The sequence below is a fragment of the Mauremys reevesii genome, linkage group 9, assembly GCF_016161935.1.
Source record: "Mauremys reevesii isolate NIE-2019 linkage group 9, ASM1616193v1, whole genome shotgun sequence".
NCBI lineage: Eukaryota > Metazoa > Chordata > Testudines > Geoemydidae > Mauremys > Mauremys reevesii.
In genome coordinates, this window is record NC_052631.1 from 103462467 (window position 1) to 103484576 (window position 22110).

Here is a 22110-nt window from a genome sequence, read left to right on the forward strand (position 1 = left end):
CACTTTTCACTTGACCAAAGAGAACAATTTCAGGCCCTTATTTCTGATGCAAAAATGGTTGCTAAGTTTTCTCTGCAGCTGATACAGCCTTATGTTTGATAGTAACAGCAGTCGTTATGCATAGAGTCTCCTGGCTGCAATCATCTGGCCTCCCTGGGGCAGGGACTTGAGATTTCTCGAGGATCTCTCCTTTGAAGACTCAAAGCTCTTCAGTAGTGATGCCAACACCTCACTTCACAGCCTGAAGGACTCTAGGGCGACCCTGAAAAGAGGCCCAGGCCACTGTCACATCCTAGTCAACGACTGTGACCAAATTTTGATGGCTTAGATGAGGGTAATGAACCAACTCCTCCTCTGGATCTCATGCTTTGAGAAGCCATCCTTCAGCCTTTTGGAGATCATCTCTCCCATTTCCTACCTGCCTGGGAGCACATTACATCAGACAAGTGGATCCTAGAGGTGGTTTCAACAGGATACTCCATTCAATTTCTCCCCATCCCTGTTCAGGGACCCTTCTCGCAAGTTATTTTTGAGGCAGTAGGTCCAATTTCTCTCGCTCTTGGGGGCAATGAAGCCAGTTCCCCCAGATTTCACTAGAAGACGGTTCCAGGTGCTTTCTGGTCCCCAAGAGGAAGAGAGGGGGGAAACTGATCCTGGACCTCAGGACTCTGAATAGCTTTATCCTTTCACAGCACATCAAGATGGTAACCTTGGCTACGATAACCCATCCTTAGATCTCAGACTGGTTTGTCATTCTTAATCTCCAGGATGCATTCTTTCGTCTAGCTATGGACCCGTCCCAGATGCTTTCTGTGATTCTTCATTGGCATGAATCACTACCAATACCGTGTTTTGCCCTTCAGCCTTTCCACCACCCAAGGGTCTTTACAAAAGTCCTCTCTGTCATCACAGCTCACCTATGCCAATGGGAGATAATCTTAAATTTAAATTAATGGAGATATCCTAATCTCCTAGAACTGGAAGGGACCTTGAAAGGTCATCGAGTCCAGCACCCCGCCTTCACTAGCAGGACCAAGTACTGATTTTGCCCCAGATCCCTAAGTGGCCCCCTCAAGGATTGAACTCACAACCCTGGGTTTAGCAGGCCAATGCTCAAACCACTACTCTATCCCTCCCTCCTTCCTTCCCTGTTTAGAGGACTGTCTCCTCATGGTTTGCTCATTTCTTGAGGTCCAGTCAGTCACCAACAAGGCTCTAGCCTGGTTTCACTTACTGGGTCATAGGTTGGACATGTCTCTGTTTAAGCAATCCCCAGAACAGCACATAGAATTTATTGGAACAACTCTAGACTGCTCAACTTCCAAAGCTACTTTCTGGGGGACAGCATCACCACACTGGCCAGCCTCATCACCACACCGCAACAGAGCCCTTAGTCCACAGCAAGGTCCTGTTTTCAGCAGTTAAGCCACATATCAATAGGTCAATTAAGTGCCACACTGGTAAATTGTACAATGGGTCAAGGACATGATATAACCTTTTTCCAGAGGGTATGGCTGGAGAGTCTTGCCCGCATGCTCGGGGTTCAGCTGACCACCATATTTGGGGTCGGGAAGGAATTTTCCTCTAGGGAAGATTGGCAGTGGCCCTGGAGGTTTTTCGCCTTCCTCCGAAGCATGGGGCAGGGGTCGCTAGCTAAAGGAGTGGGTGGATCGGCTTATGTGGGCTGCATCTTGCAGGACGTCAGACTAGATGATCATAATGGTCCCTTCTGATCTTGAATTCTATGATTCTATATCAGCCTGTACTTTTGTGATGCCTCATGGCACGGCTGCATCTCTCTTGCCTTTAGGCTTGGCTCAGGACTCTTTATACCTTCAGCAGAGACACCTTCAACAACAGGTTGCCTTACCTCCAGAAGTTCTTTCTCCCTGGACGTGTGGAACAAACTTCACAAGGTTTGTGTGGGAACTCTTTTCATGCCCACCACCATCAAAGGTCATCACCATGGACACCTTTCTACTGCGCTGGGGTGCTCACCTCCAGGGCTCCCTAGTCCAGGGTAAATAGACTTCCCAGGAGGCATCCCTCTATATCAGTGTCCTCAAACATGAAGCAGTTTGTGTATCAGCTCTTCCCTCCCAGCTTTGATGGCCACTCAGTCAAGGTAATGCTGGACAACAGACCAGTGATATACTGTATAAACCACCATGTAAGATCCCCAGTCTTTATGCTCAGAATCACTAAGTCTGTGGAATTGGTGCATACCCCACTGCATCTCAGTGGCCTAGCTTCCAGGTCTGCAGTACACAGTAGCAGACTCCCTCAGTAGGCATTTCCACCAGGAGCATGAGTGGGAACTCAACTCAAGAATGCCATCTTCCACGGCATCTGCCAGTTCTGGGGCTTTCAGAAGTCAATCTTTTTGCCACAATTTCCAATACGAAATGCCACTACTTTTGGTTGAAGGGGGGGGTACAGTTACAATTCCATGGAGTGCGCCCTACTCGTCACATGGCTGTGCACACTTCTATACACATACCCTCTGACACCTCTGATACTTCAGTTTCAGTACCTACGGTAAGAGCGAGCTGTAGCAATCCTCATAGGTCTGGCCTGACTGCGACAAGTGTGATTCCTGGACTTGCCTTGTATCGCTGCCTCCCTCTGGCAGCAGTTCTCTTGACCCAGAAATCAGGGACCATGTCCCACCACATCCTAGCTTCTGTCCGTCTCAAAGCTGGAAACTTCTTGGGCATAGGATTTGACTGTTCTCCTGAGGTTCAGTCTACTCCTGGGCAGCAGGAAATGTGCCATAAGGAAGACCTACCTTCAAAAGTAGCAACTTCCAAATCTGGTGTGCCCAACATTCCATATCTCCTCAGTATGCTTGTCTCTTGGACAGTCTCATTTACCTGCTTAATGTGAAGACTGTAGGTTTATCACTGAGCAAAGTCAGTGTTCACTTGGTGGTCATCATGGCATTCCACACTCCTCTAAAGGGATTTTCTGGTTTTGTCTACCCAGCCATGATTAATTAAAAGTCGTCCTAATTGGTTCCTCTTGTCAAGGAACCTACCCCTCCTTGGGACCTTAATCTGGTCATTAACACCCTGAGAGGACCTCTGTTTGAACCTATGGCTACCTGCTTATTCCTCAACAGAACTAAACCTTTCAGGGTTTCCATGAGCCTCTGTATTGCCTTTGCCAAAAAGATGAAAGAACAACTGATCTCCATGCAGAGACTCGCTAAATGGATCTCTGGTAGCATTCTGTACTCCTGGGTGAATTCTGTTCCAAAAAATTAAAAATTCTGTGCATAATATTTTAAAATTCTGCATATTTTATTTTTCAAAATCAATATAATCATGCCATCTTCAATTATTTTTGGTAATTTATTTCAAAACGTGTCAGCAAGTATGTTTGTAACAAATAGATTCCTTATTAGGCATATTAATGTAGAAATCTGAGTAATTCATTTAAATTACAATACAGAACTGTATTTCCTATACCTGTCAGAAGCAGTGCAAAGGCTTGGGGGAGTCAGGGATAACAGAGGAGCTGAGGCAGAGGGAAGGAGCTGGAGTGAACCTGGAGGGTTGTTGGGTGTGGGTGGGAGAAGTGCCTGACTGAAAGGGAGAGAGGCTTCATCTGCCCTTGTCCCTGCACCCCCCCATCCACATGCATCTCTGCAGCCTCCTCTGCCATCCCCATGTGTCCCTGCAGCCCCCGCCCCCATCCCCAGTCTGACACACACACATACCCAGCAGCCCTGTGTGCCCCACTCTGTCCTAATCTGACTCCATGGGCAGAATGCTGTGATTAACTTCTTTCTAATCCTGGGGGAATTCTGTGCCACTGGGCACACACAGAATTCCCCACCCCTGAAAATACATTCTACCCCAAAAGTGCTGCAGTTCCACCTTTTGCCCACACGAGGCTGCTGTGGTGCCAGAACAGCTGTCTGCATTCCTGTCCGGTTATATGCCATCATGTGTCAGCAATGCCCTCTGCCATATACAGTGACCAAACCGGACAATCTCTATGCAAAAGAATAAATGGACACAGATCTGACATCAGGAATCATAACATTCAAAAACCAGTGAGAGAACACTTCAACCTGTCTAACCACTCAGTGACAGACTTGAAGGTGGCAATTTTGCAACAAAAATACTTCAAAAACAGACTCCAAAGAGAGACTGCTGAACTTGAATTAATATGCAAATTAGATACAATTAACTTAGGTTTAAACAGAGACTGGGAATGGTTGGGTCGTTACACTAATTGAATCTATTTCCCCATGTTAAGTTCTCCTCACACCTTCTATGGGTCATCTTGATTATCACTTCAAAAGTTTTTTTTTCTCATCTCAATTGATTGGCCTCTTACAGTTGGCATGGCTACTTCCACCTTTTCATGTTCTCTGTATGTATAAATATCTTCTTTCTGTGTGTTCCATTCTATGCATCCGAAGAAGTGGGCTGTAGCCCACAAAAGCTTATGCTCAAATAAATTTGTTAGTCTCTTAAGGTGCCACAAGTACTCCTGTTCTTTTTAAGTGACCATAGGCATTAGCAAACAGGAGTTTTGCGAGGGAATTTAGAGAGGAGGCGTGGAAGCCAAATACACCTAACAAACATACTCAAAACTTAGGCAATAACCCTCTCCTCCCCGCTCCCACCAAACCCCCCCCCCCCCCCAAAGAACAAACAAAATAAACCTGCAAGAGCAAAAATAATGCAGGCAGAAGTTCAGCAGCAGAGTGGAAGCTATCTAGTTTATTGCACTGAATGCAGCCTGTACGATTACCTGCCTTGTGGCCAGATGGTGTAAGAGTGTATTCTGTGCAAGCAACTCATGGCCCTCGAGGATGAAGTATGGACTCTTTAAACCAGAGTAGCTGTACTGGAGGAGCTAAGGGAAACAGAGATAGTAGATGAGATTTTCAAGGCTGCAGTAGAGTGGTCCCACTCCCAATCTGACAGTCTCTGTTCTGTTAAAGAGGATGAAAGTCTTGGGGGAGAAGAACAATCAGCTAGTAAGGATCCTCATTTCAAATGATGTCCTGGTATCCCCTCACACTGAGGATACCTTACCGGGGAGATAACCCCAATTATTAGAACATAAGAACATAAGAGAGGCCGTACCGGGTCAGACCAAAGGTCCATCTAGCCCAGTATCTGTCTACCGACAGTGGCCAATGCCAGGTGCCCCAGAGGGAGTGAATCTAACAGGCAATGATCAAGTGATCTCTCTCCTGCCATCCATCTCCATCCTCTGACGAACAGAGGCTAGAGGCACCATTCTTACCCATTCTGGCTAATAGCCATTTATGGACTTAGCCACCATGAATTTATCCAGTCCCCTTTTAAACATTGTTATAGTCCTAGCCTTCACAACCTCCTCAGGTAAGGAGTTCCACAAGTTGACTATGTGCTGCGTGAAGAAGAACTTCCTTTTATTTGTTTTAAACCTGCTGCCTATTAATTTCATTTGGTGACCCCTAGTTCTTGTATTATGGGAATAAGTAAATAACTTTTCCTTATCCACTTTCTCAACATCACTCATGATTTTATATACCTCTATCATGTCCCCCCTTAGTCTTCTCTTTTCCAAGCTGAAGAGTCCTAGCCTCTTTAATCTTTCCTCGTATGGGACCCTCTCTAAACCCCTAATCATTTTAGTTGCCCTTTTCTGAACCTTTTCTAGTGCTAGAATATCTTTTTTGAGGTGAGGAGACCACATCTGTACACAGTATTCGAGATGTGGGCGTACCATGGATTTATATAAGGGCAATAATATATTCTCAGTCTTATTCTCTATCCCCTTTTTAATGATTCCTAACATCCTGTTTGCTTTTTTGACCGCCTCTGCACACTGCGTGGACATCTTCAGAGAACTATCCACGATGACGCCAAGATCTTTTTCCTGACTCGTTGTAGCTAAGTTAGCCCCCATCATGTTGTATGTATAGTTGGGGTTATTTTTTCCAATGTGCATTACTTTACATTTATCCACATTAAATTTCATTTGCCATTTTGTTGCCCAATCACTTAGTTTTGTGAGATCTTTTTGGAGTTCTTCACAATCTGCTTTGGTCTTAACTATCTTGAGAAGTTTAGTATCATCTGCAAACTTGGCCACCTCACTGTTTACCCCTTTCTCCAGATCGTTTATGAATAAATTGAATAGGATTGGTCCGAGGACTGACCCTTGGGGAACACCACTAGTTACCCCTCTCCATTCTGAGAATTTACCATTAATTCCTACCCTTTGTTCCCTGTCCTTTAACCAGTTCTCAATCCATGAAAGGACCTTCCCTTTTATCCCATGACAGCTTAATTTACGTAAGAGCCTTTGGTGAGGGACCTTGTCAAAGGCTTTCTGGAAATCCAAGTACACTATGTCCACCGGATCTCTCTTGTCCACATGTTTGTTGACCCCTTCAAAGAATTCTAATAGATTAGTAAGACATGATTTCCCTTTATAGAAACCATGTTGACTATTGCTCAAGAGTTTATGTTTATCTATGTGTCTGACAATTTTATTCTTTACTATTGTTTCAACTAATTTGCCCAGTACCGATGTTAGACTTACCGGTCTGTAATTGCCGGGATCACCCCTAGAGCCCTTTTTAAATATTGGCGTTACATTAGCTAACTTCCAGTCATTGGGTACCGAAGCCGATTTAAAGGACAGGTTACAAACCTTAGTTAATAGTTCCGCAACTTCACATTTGAGTTTTTTAGAAAGAGACAGGTGATCGTAATGGAGGATACAATTATTAGAAGTATAGAAAGTTGGGTTTGTGATGACTGGGGGAACCACATGGTGAATTGTCTTATGGGCACTAAGGTCGTGGACCTCTTGAGACATTTAGATGTGCAGTCCTGGGGAGGAGCCTGTGGTCATGGTACATGTAGGTACCAGTGACATAGGGAAAGGTAAGAGAAAGGTCCTGTAAGCCAAATTTATGCTTCTAGGTAAGAAATTAAAGTCCAGGACCTCCATAGTAGTATTCTCCAAAATGCTTCCAGTTCCATGCACAGGGCCTATTCTTCTTCGAGTGCTTGCTCATATCGATTCCAATTAGGTGTGTGCGCGCCGCGTGCACGTTCGTCCGAAGATTTTTACCCTAGCAACACTCGGTGGATCGGCTGGGCGCCCCCTGGAGTGGCGCCGCTATGGCACCGGATATATACCCCTGCCGACCCATCCGCCCCTCAGTTCCTTCTTACCGCCCGTGTCGGTCGTTGGAACAGTGGAGCGCGGCTTAGCTGACCTCCACTTCCCTATCTACTCGTAGTTCTCTTGTTCCTTGTTGTGTATATAGTTAAAAACTTTTTATATAGTTCAACTTAGTTATCACTTTATAGTATATTTAGTATAATATAGTTAAGAGGGGTTCGGGGAATAGCGCCTTCCCCACACCTGGTGCCGGGACCCATGCCCGGTTCACCGGGTTTCAAACTGTGCTCGGCCTGCCGCAAGCCAATGCCGACAGGAGACCCGCACGACTCCTGTCTGAAGTGCCTCGGGGAATCGCACCTGATGGCTAAGTGCCACATTTGCAAGGCTTTTAAGCCAAGAACAAAAAAGGAGCGGGACATTAGGCTAAAGCAGCTACTCATGGAGGTGGCTCTCACCCCTCCGCCTTCGGCACCGAGCGCTGGTCAATCTACGAGCAGAAGCACCTCTTCGGCACCAGACTGCGCCGGTACAGCCAAGGCTCCTCGGCACCAACCGTCGGCGGCACTGAGGCCGGCTCGACGCCGCTCCCTCTCCCCGAGGTCGAGAAAGACTAAGACTCCTGCTGCTTTCGTGCCACCGGCACCGCAGCCAGAGAGCTCGTCCAAGTCAGACCACCCGGCGCCGGCACCGACGATGTCGGCACCATCGATTCCGGTCCCACAAGGGAATCGGACACTATATGGCAATCGCCGGCCTCCATCCTACTTACGGCCAGGGGAGTTGAGCGTAAATATATGGTGCCCTCTAAGGGGTACGAATATTTGCATGTCCATCCTCCTCCTTGCTCACTGGTTGTTCAGTCAGTTAATGAGAGGGAATGCCATGGCCAGCAGGCGGCAGCCCAAAATCGAAGGAGGCTAGGCGAATGGACCTGCTCAGCTGTAAAGTGTACTCGGCAGGTGCCTTACAGCTCCGTGTGGCGAATCAACAAGCCCTCCTTAGCCGCTATAGTTACAACACATGGGCGGAGGTGGGGAAATTTACGGAACTACTCCCTCAGGATTCCCGCCAGGAGTTCGCGGCCTTCTTGGAGGAAGGAAAAAAGGTGGCCAGAACTTCCCTCCAAGCCTCACTCGATGCAGCCGACTCAGCAGCCAGGACTCTGGCCTCAGGTGTTGCCATAAGGCATATCTCATGGCTTCAGGTTTCCAACCTCCCGCCCGAGCTGCAGTACACCATCCAGGACTTGCCGTTCGATGGTAAAGGCCTCTTCTCGCAGAAGACTGACCCTAGGCTGCAAAGCCTGAAGGACAATAGGGTCATAATGCGTTCTCTAGGCATGCACATGCCAGTGACCCAACGCAGGCCCTTCTGCCCCCAACCTCCCCGCCCGTACTTTGTGCCTAGACACAGACAGGACTTTGACAGACGGCGCAGACGAGGTGGGTGTAGACGCCAGTCAGGACCCCAAAGGGGCCAAAATCAAAGTCCCTCAAAACCACCAGCGGGACCGAAATCTAACTTTTGAAGGTGCGCCCGAGGACGGCGTACATGCTCCAGTGTCATTCATTGGCACTGCTACTCAGGAAAGGATGAGACAGCAGAGTTCAAAATTGATACCAATGCAAAAGGAGCTGAAACATTTAGATCTCTCCAACTTAGGAAGGGAGAGCCTGATTGGCTATTCTAAGTACTTCTACTTGCATTTGCACAAAGTATCTGAATTCTTTGGCAAGGTATCACAGGATTCCAAAGATAGATAAAATCCCTAATTGTGGAAGGAAAATTGGTTGTGTGGCCCTCTTTACAGGCAGCAATTGATGCATCATCCCACACGTAGATCAACAGCAATGACTGTGACTGAGAAATGCATCGTGGCTACAGTCATTTGGGATATCCAGAGAAGTTCACAGTATAATGGAAGATCATCTTTCTGAAGGTACTGAACAGTTTTAGTTCTAAAACTGAGACCTTATTCAAGAATACTTTCTGCTTCCTCTTATCAGCCATACCAAAGAACAGCTGAGTAGCCCAGAAAGAAATAATTTAATATGCCCTCATCTACTGCTTCTGCACCTTCAATGAAGTAAATGCTAGTTTCAAAGCAGTCAGTCTGACAGTCGCATCAAGAGCATTGGAAACCAAACCTAGAGGCTCTATACCCCTTTCCCATCCCATTTAGGGATTGGTTGATTTATTTTTAAGAAGCTTGGAACAATATTACCATGGTCTGGGGGTTATATAATTAATTGAAACTGGTTTTCTATTCAGATTCAAGCAGTTCCTAGCTTCAACATACCTTCCCCATATGTTTTCAAAGACCCTTCTCTTAAGAGACTATTATATTATTCTTGGATCAATAGAAGTTCCTTATCAGTACAGGGGAATGGTTTAGTCCCATTACTTTTTAGTTTTCAAGAAGACAGGAAGATAGCGCTCTATTCTGGACTCAATACCTTTTGATGGTTGTTTCAAGTTCAGAATGGTTAACCCTAGCTTCACTAAGCCCTACGGTAGATCCTCAAAATTAGTTTGCCTGCTCTTAACCTCAAGGATGTCTATTTTCATATATTGATCCATGCAGCACATAGAAATAATTAAGATTTGTTGTAGGGATGTCATGCTCTGTACAGAGTACTGCCTTTTGGTTTATCAGTAGACACTAAATCCTTCACAAAATATTTGGCCACAGTAGCTGAGCACGTTTGAGGGAACCTAGGCATTTTAGCAAGAAGAACAAGGAGTACTTGTGGCACCTTAGAGACTAACACATTTATTTGGGCATAAGTTTTCATGGACTAAAACCCACTTCATCAGATGCATGGAATAGAAAATAGAGTAGGAAGATTTTATTTTTATTTTAAAATAGAGAGAGAGAACATGAAAAGATGGGGGTCGCCATACCAACTCTATCAAGACAAATCAATTAAGGAGGGCTATTATCAGCAGGAGGGAAAAAAAAACTTTTGTAGTGATAATCAGGATGGCCCATTTCAAACAGTTGACAAGAAGGTGTGAGTAACAGTAGGGGGGGAAATTAGCATGGGGAAATAGTTTTTTAGTTTGTGTAATGACCCATCCACTCCCAGTCTTTATTCAAGCCTAATTTAATGGTGTCCAGTTTGTAAATTAATTCCAGTTCTGCAGTTTCTTGTTGGAGTCTGTTTTTGAAGGGTTTTTTTGTTGAATTGCGACTTTTAGGTCTGTAATTGAGTGTCCAGGGAGGTTGAAGTGTTCTCCGACTGGTTTTTTAATATTATAATTCTTGACGTCTGGTTTACGTCCATTTATGTACATGGTGATGGGGCATTGCTGGCACATGATGGCACATGATGGCACATAATGGCATATATCACATTGGTAAATGTGCAGGTGAACAAGCCCCTGATGATGTGGCTGATGTGATTAGATTAAATTCTTCTCAGCAAGTCACAAACAGTACATGTCACATTGTACAGACCTTTGCTGCTTTGGTGCTCAGTATCAACAAAGAAATCTTCATTAGTGCTGATTCAGAAGATAAAATTTATAGGGGTTCTGCTAGCCATAAGAACAGCATACTGGTCAAACCAAAGGTCCATCTAGCCCAGTATCCTGTCTCCCGACAATGGCTAATGCCAGGTGCTTCAGAGGGAATGAACATCACATATAATCATCAAGTTATCCGTTCCCAGCTTCTGGCAAACAGAGGCTAGGGACACCATCCCTGTCCATCCTGGTTAATAGCCATTGATGGACCTATCCTCCATGAACTTACCTAGTTCTTTTTGAGCCTTGTAATAGGCTTGGCCTTCACAATATTCTCTGGCAAAGAGTTGCACAGGTTGACTGTGTGTTGTGTGAAGAAATACTTCCTTTTGCTTTAAATCTGCTGCCTATTAATTTAATTTGGTGACCCCTAGTTCTTGTGTTATGAGGAGAAGTAAATAACACTTATTTACTTTCTCCACACCAGTCATGATTTTATAGACCTCTGTTATATCCCCCCTTAATCATCTCTTTTCCAAGCTGAAAAGTCCCAGTCCTATTAATATCTCCTCATATGGAAGCTGTTGCATACCCCTAATCATTTTTGTTGCCCCTTTTTGTACCTTTTCCAATTCCTTTTTTGAGATGGGGCAACCAGATCTGCACACAGTATTCAAGATGTGAGCGTACCATGGATTTATATAGAGGCATTATATTTTCTGTCTTTTAATCTATCACTTTCCTAATGATTCCCAACATTCTGTTGGCTTTTTTGACTGCCACTGCACGTTGCATGAATGTTTTCAGAGAATTAGCCACAATGACTCCAAGATCTTTCTTGAGTGGTAACAGTTAATTTAGACCCTGTCATTTTATACGGTTAGTTGGGATTGTTTTCCAATGTGCATTACTTTGCATTTATCAACACTGAATTTCATCACCATTGTGTTGCCCAGTCACCCAGTTTTGTGAGATCCATTTGTAACTCTTCACAGACTCTATCTGAATCAAGTTTGACACTGTCAGACCATAAATCAGTCAGAGAAACCCACAGATGCAGATAAGAATGTTAGGCCATATGGCCTCTACACATTTGTGATTCAAGATGCCAGACTGTGCCTCCATTATTTGCAAGGGTGGTTGAAATCCACCTGTTGCCTAAGGAGGCATCACCTAGACATGCCAGTTCAGATTCCACAAGAAGTTGTCATATTGTTAAATTGGTGGAAGAACCCAGATGCAGTTTGTAAGAATGTTACATTTTCTCCAGCTCTATCCACAAACATATTAGTAACAGATGCTTTCAATCTGGGATAGGGAGCTCATTTGAACCATCACAAGGACTAAGAACTGTGAAGATAGTCACCTGTACATCAACATATTAGAACTCAGAGCAGTCTACCTGGCATGTATGACATGACTTGCCTTGAATGAAAGGAAGACAGTTTCAGTAATGGCAGGCATTACCACAGTGCTGTTTACATAAACAGACAGGAATTAGCCAGATTTCTCCTTTTATGCCAGGCGGTGATTCACCTGTGAAACTTCAGCAAGCAACAGTCATAGCTTTTTATCTGCTAGGATTACAGTATATATTGTTGGATCCTCGGACAGTTTTCTGACAGTGATCAAGACTCTATCATTCAAAGAGTATTTTGTGACTGGGGTCATCCAAACATAAACTTGTTTGCCATGGAAAATAACAGTGTCAAACCTTTCTTTGAGAGCAGATTGGAACCCTCATATCTTGAGCAGATGCATTCCTCATACTGTGGACTCCAGGGGTGATCTATGTATACCCTCTAATCCCTCTGATTCTAAGGGTGATGAGAAGAAAATTCAGGACCTTTTTCTTTCCCTTTTCCTTTCCTTTCCTTACACAGAGTTCTTCTTCAGGTCTCTGAAATTTGTAAAGCAGCATCTTGGGGATCAGCACATCCAGTTAATAAGCATTATTCTTTTTAAGAGGCATCTAGGTCTGATGCTCATTTCGGTAGAGCTGTGTTGCAATCCTTATTTAAGTAGATCTGAACGACCACCACCTTTATATCAGTCACTGCTTGCAAGAATGGAATATATGTGGACAAGCACTCAGAAGGAAAAAGTTACTTTCCTTACAGTAACTGTTGTTCTTCAAGATGTTGTCCGTGCGTATTCCACAACCTGCCCTTTTTTCATGCTTTTGCAAAGTCCTATACCTTCTAAATCCTGTATTGGGCAAAGCAACTGACACAACTGACCCCACTCTGCCCTTTATGCCTGTGGGTGGAGGAGACATGAAGACACTCAGGGCACAGGGACTAGTGCTGGCCAAAATAATCTGCAGTCAAGCACATGGGCATATGCGCACCAAGGGTGGAATACATAATACCTGCTGTAAGGTAAGCAATGATTTTTCATCTAATCTCGCACCACAAGCTCTAAAATGTCTTAAACATAATCACATTGTTATTCCATAACTTCTCTAGAGGTCAGAATTCAGATTGTTGGAGTGCCTTACCTGTGCACTTTCTTAACATGTTTGGTTTACTGTTAAGTGTAACTTTTAATTAGAATATCCTGGGTCTATAACACTTGGTTTTAGGATAATTGTGTCTGTTGCCTATTATTTTTAAGTTTCTGATGCCTGCTTTTGTCCTAACTCCATTTTAATGGTGTGTGTGTGAGAGAGAGAGATTACAAACTGCTTTTTGCATCTGATTTGAACTATGTTAGCAGATCAGTATCAGAAAAATCTTCTTTGAAGTAATTTTTCTAAAGAATATAAATATACCAAGTAATATTTTTGGCAGTAGTAGAGGAGCTCTAGTTATTGAGACAGTTATCATGTTTGTCAACCAATAAACTACTTTGGTGTTTTGCCTCTGAAGGTGGGTATATTGAGTGAGGAATGCAGTTTACTGTGTAGTGGTTTGTGGTCCTGTTGCCAGTCTCTATATTCTGTATTCGTTGCTGGAACTTCAAGATATTTGGTTAAACTGATTGTTTAATCTTTTGGTTTGTACTTGCAGAACTGGGAAAGTTCAAGCCTCCCTGTGACAGTGCACAACACTCTGTTAAGAAAGAGCGAATCATGACACCAAAGTCAGAATCCTCTTCATCTAAAGAAATTCCTTCTCTGAAGGTTCCTAAGAGCAAATCAGACTATTGTGTACATTCATCAGATACAGAGGAAAGGTAGGTCTTTCTCTTCTCCATCTTTTACTGTCTCCTATGAGTATAACAATTGGGTCAGGAAATGCTGGTGAGGTTAGAGGCAAAGCACTGCTGTCATGTAGATTAGCACTCTGGAAATTTGTCAGGCTACAAAAGTGCTTGCTCTACAGTTAACTTAAAATTACAAAGCTTGTTCTTCTTTGAGTACTTGCGCATGTCGATTCCATTCTAGGTATATGCACGCCTACATGCACAGTAATCAGAGATTTTTGCCTTATTGGTATTAGCAGGGTCGGCAGTGGTGCCCCCTAGAGTGCCGCACTCGTGTGTCAGTATATTAGGTGCCGTCAGGCCTTCGCCCCCTCAGTTCCTTCTTACCGCCCATGATGGTTGGTTGGAGCACCTTTTTCCCCTTGCCTAGGAAGTAGTTAGTGGTTCTCTCCTTCTTTCCAAAACCTCTTAAGTCGAAAGAGGAGCACAAATTGCACTCTCTGAACATCAGGAGAAAGCCCTGGCCTTTTACATCGAAAGGACCAAGCCGTTCCATAAGCCAACGCAGTTGTTCGTCACGGTGGCGGACAGGATGAAAGGTCTTCCGGTGTCTGCCCAGAGAATTTCATTCTGGATCACTTCCTGCATCCGTTTCTGCTATGATCTGGCAAAAGTGCCTCCACCAATAATTGTAACCACCCACTCGACTAGGTGCCTCGGCGGTGGCATTCCTGGCCCAAGTGCCTATTCAAGATATCTGCAGGTCTGCTGCCTCGTCATCCATCCACATGTTTACGTCTCATTATGCATTTACCCTGCAGGCCCAAGATGATGATGGCTTCGGTAAGGCAGTGTTGCAAGCCGCACGACTGTGAACTCCAAGCCCACCTCCAGGGCTACTGCTTGTGAGTCACTTAGAATGGAATCAGCATGAGTAAGCACTCAAAGAAGAAAAAAGTTATGTTACCTACCTTTCGTAACTTTGTTTTTCAAGATTCGTTGCTCATGTCCATTCCATTACCCGCCTTCCTGCCCCTCTGTCGGAGTTGTCAGCAAGAAGGAACTGAGAAGTGCGTAGGGTTGGCGGCGCCTAATATACTGACACATGAGTGTGGCACTCAAGGGGGCACCACAGCTGACCCTTCGGATACTGCTAAGGCACCAGCAGCTGGGGGGGAGGAGTCCTAGGGGGGCCCCTTGCACCAGCTGCTCAGGCAATCCCCGGGGCCAGCCACATCAGCCGCTGCTCAGGCGGTGCCCAGGGCCACCAGAACAGCAGCTGGTGCGGCTGGCCCCAGGGCCACTCCATCAGTGACTGGTGCGGCTGGCTGCAGGGCTACTCCAGCAGCGGCCACTGTGGCTGACCCCAGGGCTACCCAAGCAGCTGGCCCCAGAATCTATGACTTCCGCAACCTCCATGACAAACATGGAGCCCTAAAGATGGACCCTTGAGTCTCTGGCTACTATATGCCTTTCAAGAGCTCTGATAGAAAGGGTGTTGAATGACTTGAACCATCCTCATTGCTAAACCCTGACCACTCCCTGACAGGATCTGGGGTCAGATTCTGAAAGGCTTTTTCTGAAACCATTTTTTCCTCAGTGCTATGGGAGCTTCCATTCCAGGGCAAACTTGTGGCACCATTGCATCTGTGGGGTTTTCAGTTCGTAGAAATGTTTAATACTTTCTGTGAACATACTAAACTTTGTCTCAGTCGTGTGGCATTGAGTTCCACAGATTACTTGTGCATTGTGTTTAAAAAAAAAAAAAAAAAAACTTTGTTTTTATAGGTTTTAAATGCACTGAACTTCCCTCTGTTCTTGCATTGAGAGAGGGTAAACAAATGAACCTTATTACCTTCTCTATAGCATTCATTTAAATACCTCTCTTATACTCCCTCTTATTGCCTATTATCTAAACAACCCTAATATTTTCAGTCTGACCTGAAATGGAAGTCTTTTCACACCTCTAATCATTTTGTCACCTGTCTCTGAACTGCCTCTTTTTGCTGTATCCCTTTATAAGCAGGGTAACTGAAACTGAAGAAAGTATTTTAGGTGCTGACATACCGTTTGATTTATATAATGATATTGGAACTTACTTAAAAGATTTTTAGGTCTTAAAGGGATCAATATGTCAGCTAGTCTTCCCTCCTGCATAACACACACCAAAGAACCTCACACAGTAAACTCTCTACTAATTCTATAATTTCTGTTTGAGCTATATAGTTTATCTTTTGGAAAGATATCCAGTCTTAAGAAAAAAAGCTTCAAGTAATGGAGAATCTGTAGGTAGGTATGTTCTTCCAGCAGTTAATCACTCAGGTTAATCACACTGTTCTTATTTTTAAAAAAGCACCTTATTTTTAGTCTGAATTTATCTAGTTTTTGCTTCTAATCCTTGTTCTGCCTTTGACCTTTAGATTAAAGAGCTATCTATTATTAGATCTTTGTTAATCTTCTCTTGGATAAACTACTTTATTTATTTAGTCTCTCACTATAACACAGGATCATACTTGTTCTTCAAGTGCTTGACCCTCTGTGTAGTGCATGTACTCTGTGCCCAGGACTGGAGATTTTTTTCCCTAGGAGTGTCTGTTTGGTCTACTTGGGCACCCGCACTCTTTGTGCTTCACACTGAGGGTTTTAAGAGGGAGCTGCCAGACTGCTGCCATCTTTCCTTGCTTCTTACCACTTATTATTTAGGATGGAGTGTCAGTATTTATACTGACTTCTTCAGCTTTTTCCTGTAAATAAATTGTACATAATTTTTAATACTTAGTTGGCTTTAATTATTTAGTCTAGTTAATTGGGAGATATTTGGGGTTCAGTTCGCTAAAATTCGGAGGAGCGATTCCTGTTTAAAAAAAGGCATTTTGCTTCTTCCAGTGGCAGCAGGGAAAGAGTGCCAAGGATTCTCCACTTCAAATGGGGGGAGGGATAGCTCAGTGGTTTGAGCATTGGCCTGCTAAACCCAGGGTTGTGAGTTCAATCCTTGAGGGGGCCATTTAGGGAACTGGGGTAAAAATCTGTCTGGGGATTGGTCCTGCTTTGAGCCGGGGGTTGGACTAGATACCTCCTGAGGTCCCTTCCAACCCTGATATTCTATGATTCTATGAAAAACTGCATCAACTGCCACAAACTCTTCCTGGTCACAGTCTACTATGATGCCTGTCTGTACTGCCTGGGGAAACCCACATCCAGACCAGGTGCAGCAGGACAAAGCAGTCAAGGAGGTTCCAAGTCTGAAAACTCCTCATGAAGAGGCCCATGAGACCCCGTGGACAGCTGACAGGAGAGACACCCTCTCCCCCCAACCCAGTACATTGACCTAAAAAAGGTAGGAGCAGCCCACTGAGCTTAGCTCCAGATAGTTCCAGGCCTCCACAGCCTCTCCCAGCTGGCTCCAAGAGACTTGAGCAGAGCCAAGGCAAATGGAGAGGAAAGGGAGAGACAAGCACTCCAATAAGGGAAAGAGGAAGCTCCATATCCGAGCCCTCGAAGAGGCAAATGTCCCCATCTCCTACCAAGCCAGGAGAGACCTCGTGCTCCAGAGTGGGACTGTCTGATATCAGGACAGACCAGCCTGGTACTTCATTGAAGGGCAAGACTGTGTCAACTCCTGGTACTGGGAGTAGTATTTTGACACCACCAACAGCCGCTGTGTTGGCACTGCCAGATCTGGCACCCTTTGTGTTTTCAAGCTGCGGTTAAGCTACCGCAATACTGGTCGTCAGTACCATCGATGAGTAGAGGCAGGTGATCACCACCTCCTCAGATACTGAGACCTCTCCCATTTTGGATCTGAGGTCAGAGTCAAAAGATGGAGATGAGTATGCCCCATATTCTGACTATTCCCTGTGGGGCACCTCTGGGGGCAAAGCTCATACAGTGTGTCAGGAGTCTCCAGCGTGTCTCAGTACTCCTAAAAGAACAGACTACCCTCACTTTACCTATTGGTACCCATCACCCTGGGGCCAGGCACCAAGATCTGAAGTCCCACAATGACAGTATTGGAGCCCAGAAGACCTGTGATGCTAGTACCCTCCCCAACAGCCACAATAACTGGAATAGGCGAACACCACGCTGGTGATTCTGTCATCGTCCTCTCCAGATGAGGCAGTGATTCCAGCTTTCCTGCCATATTCAAAGGCTCCTAAGGCTTTCCAGGACTTGCTCAGAATGGTACAAATTCCTTTGGAAGAGGTCCATGAAGTCACAGACTGCTAGACATCCTGGGCAGCTCTGGACTGAGTAGACTGGCACTTCCAATCAACTATGCCACCCTTGAACCTGCCAAGACACTTAGCAGATGCTTGCCACAGTTCCACCAGTATCCAAGTGGACTACAAAGAGGTATTGCATACCTATGACAGGGTCAGAATACCTATTCTTATAGCTGCCTCCGAACTTCCTGGTAAGTAAGCACAGTAAGCACCAACAAGCCAGGTCTACTCCCTGAGACCACGAAGCAAAGATGTTGTACCTCTGTGGGAGGAAGGCATCCTTGTCGGCCTCCCTCCAGTTTTGAGTTTAAAACTGTCAAGTGCTGATGGCCAAATATATTATCATCTCTGACAAGCTGACAGGCTTTGTTGATAAGGTTCCTCAGGACAGTAAGGAGCAGTTTCAGGCCCTGATTAACAAGGGAAAGCTGGTGACTATCTTCTTCCTTCCCCACCCCTCACCACCTCTCCCCACCATTCAGGATGTAAAGTCACTCCTTCAACTGGGGGAATGAAACTAGCAGCAAGGGGGAAACAGTTCTACTCAAGGTACTCCCTCATCCCCAAAAAGATGGTGAGGGGACTGAACAATTTTGCCTGCATCTATCCTCTCATTAAATTTAGGATATTGATTCATGACCCTCAATCTCAAAGATCCCTATTTTCACATGGACATTCACCTGGCACACAGAAAATTCCTGGGTTTTGTGGCCAAACATTACCAGTACCAGGCGCTCTCTTTCAGGCTCTTGATGGTGCTGGGAGTTTTCACCAAGGTATTGTCGGTGATGGCAGCTCACTTTTGTCCGTGGGGGGCAGCAGTGAACTCCTACTTTAGAAGATTTCCTCCGAAAGGATCGTGTGAAGCAGCCACCATGCTTCTAGATCTTTTCAAAAGACTGCATCAGGGAAAACTTGGGGAAGTCCACTCCTTATTGTGAGTCTAGAGTTGTTGCCTTGGGAGAGGCGGCTGGCATGACAATTGCAATAAGATGGGGTATGAGACCTGACAGATTCAACCAGGTGCAATGCAAATGACCTGTGCCTTGTTTTATTGGGTTTTCCTCAATACCCTCTGTAACTTGGGGGAGAAGGGAGGTGTACCTTAGGGCCCCCAGCCAACACCTGAGGAAAGCATTGCCCACGAGGCAACCCCCTCTGGAGCAGAACTCTTTGCACTTTTTCTTCATATTGGACACACATAGCATTGTGCTTTGGAGACCCTCGCACCCAAAACACCTCCTGTAGATTTTGGTTGTGCAGCTGCCACACGTTATGTGGAGAGCTGTCTGCTCAAGGAGTATGCCATACTGTTTTGCACTCCTGGCAGATGCACAGTGGTCAGGACACTTTGCATAGTTTACTGTTTACCACTACAGCTCTGTGATTTTTTTTTTTTTGATTTTTTTTTAATTCAAATGAGGAGGTATTGCACATTTGTAGCAACACTGCCCTGGCACTGCTATCCTAATCCCAGCCTGGGTGTGGAGGAAACACTGGTGCCGGGGAGAAGCTACACACTCACTCACCTGCAGGCACGGGCAACTTTGTGTTCCCCTGGATGAGAGGGAGCCTGTCCCACACTCACTTCAAGTACAGGCAGCTCCTGCATCCCGCAGAGATGAACTTTGTTCCCCACTCTAGGCATTGCAACCTGGTGCACTGTGTTACAGTGATGCTCAAGTTTCCCCCTCCTCACCCCTATAATGGAGGGATGACTGGGCTCGCCCAAACCTGAGTAATGCTACAACCCTGCATTCCTGGTTGCAATGCCCAGGATGAGGAGCCAGGCCCAGGCCTGTGATATAGGAGCCACAGGAGAGGTCACTATGGGGTGAGTAATGGATGGGGGGAAAAAAAAAAAAAAGACCCACAGGTTCTGGAGCCAGTCCTGATCAGAGCCCTTCTGCAAGAAGAGCAAAGGCTACAAGTGCCAGCAAGGCCAACAGCTGACCTCTTCAGCTCACTTGAGCTCTTACCTGCAACCAGCTGGGTAATAAGCAGGCATTTTGAGGATGCACTCAAGGGTGACCTTCCAGCCTGTGTCCTGGATCCAGCATCCCTGTTATTTTCCAACCATTTATCTCCCTACTGCCCTGCCTGAGTCTCTATAACATTGGACCAGTGGGTCCTCAGCACAGTAATAGGGGGGTATACCCTCCAGTTCATTTCTATCCCTCCCTCCCACTTCAGGGACCCTTCTCACGAGCATCTGCTCACCCAAGAGATGCAAGGCCTCCTGCGGGTGGGAGTCGTGGAGGAAGTTTCTCTGCACTTGAAAGGGAAAGGGTTTACTCACGCTATTTTTTGATCCTAAAGACCATGGGTGGTGGGGGGGGGGGTCTATGTCCTATTCTCGACCTGCGAAACCTCAACAGGTATCTCAAGAAGTTGAAGTTCCTCATGGTCTCCCTGGCCTCCATCATTCCTTCCCTGAATCCGGAACACTGGTACGCTGCCCTCAATCTGAAAGACGCTTACTTTCACATATCAATATTTCACAGACACAGAAGGTTCCTATGATTCATGGTTGGGAGTGCCCACTATCAATTCACAGTGCTCCCTTTTGGCTTGGCAATGGCACCAAGGGTGTTTATGAAGGCATGTCAATAGTGGTGGCCTACTTCAGATGTCAGGATATCCAGATCTACCCGTACCTCAATGACTGGCTCATCAAGGGGCACTCCAGGGTCCACATCCAGTGCAGCGTCGCAATGTTGCGAGCCACTTGTCTAGTTCTGGGCCTGTTGATAAACAAACAAAAATCAACATTGGTTCTGGTTCAAAGGATAGAGTTTATTGGAGTGGTCCTTGACTCTACCTGAGCCAGAGTGTTCTTGCCAGAGGCCAGGTTCAGGGCAATGTCAGATCTGATCACCAGAATCACTGCCCATCCGTTCACCCCTGCCCAGGTCTGTCTCAGACTATTGGGGCGCATGGCAGCATGCATGTCTGTAGGAACGTGCACATCTAGAATGGGATCCACAAAGATGTCTCAAAGAACCATAATTACTGTAAGGTAAGTAACCATTCTTTTTCATAAGACTTCTGTGACAACAAATGAGCTTTTTTCACTGCTGCTTTTCATGCAGGTGGAATCTCTGTGGAGTGCCAGGCTGTTTCTTACAAGAGCTGTCCAACCCAGCATCCCAATATGTGAAAAATTTCAGGAAAAAAAAGGATGAGTTGACACAGAAGCTCTACATTCTTTATAACAACACCATCTTTGAGCAAAAGGTAGCTTTTGTAAACACATTTCTGACAATAAAATCACTGTTATCCTGCTAACTAGCTTTCTCTGTGAAACCATTGCCCTTTCCTTCTAGCTCACTAACTGGGATGAAGCTCAGCCTTGTAACAAGGTGCTTCTATTTAAATCAGGCTGAAAATGTGAGGGTTTTAAAAAGGGATTTATCATAGGTTTACTCTGGGAGTTATCAGACTTTCTCAGTGTGAACTATCTCTTAATAGTCTTGTGAAGAAAGACCTCCTGATCCATTCATTACCTCAAGGACGCAAACTCCCTTCCCATTCATAATCATGTAACATCCCTAAGTAACTATATCTGTTGCTCATATGGAAAATTGATTTTTAGATGCCTTGGGTCAATCTGGTCCCTTATGAAGCCTTCTGATTCTTGTATGTAGGTAGTTGTATAGCCCCCATTGCATTGGAATGCTTCTCTTACTCTTATGTAGCAGTGGACCCTAATTGAGGCATCTTAAGCTGGCTCCTACTCCTGTACAAGAAGCTGGAACCAAAGAGCACAGCACCACTTGATCAGCCAGCTCTCTGCAGACCAGAAGCAAGTGCTTGCCTGGATCATCGTTTGGGAATTGCTGCTGTAGGCTCTCTAACTGCACAGGTTACCCAGATGATTGGCACTTGGGTTAGCCTTCCCTGGCATTTCGACAGCAAAGCCAGACTCACCTGACTGAGTCCTCACTGTTTCTGCACTCACTCATGTGTATGGTTCTCTGTACTGAGATGCTCTAGGAGACTTTCCCAGTCAATTACAAGAACTTGTCTGTCCTTCATGGGGAACGATACTGGAGGACTATCAGAACTTGAGTGATTTTTGCCTGCATCCTATCTGCAGAATGGACGGGGCCCAGGGCAAGTG

General features: G+C 45.4%; 1 protein-coding gene across 1 annotated transcript in view; it reads left to right on the plus strand.

The window, feature by feature from the left end:
* GCNA (germ cell nuclear acidic peptidase) overlaps positions 1 to 22110 on the plus strand; it is a 53982-nt gene that overhangs the window by 23885 nt on the left and 7987 nt on the right. The window contains exons 8-9 of the mRNA XM_039487060.1: positions 13629 to 13794; positions 21080 to 21224. Of these exons, the coding sequence (XP_039342994.1) occupies positions 13629 to 13794; positions 21080 to 21224 (311 nt within the window). The remainder of the gene's footprint in view (positions 1 to 13628; positions 13795 to 21079; positions 21225 to 22110) is intronic.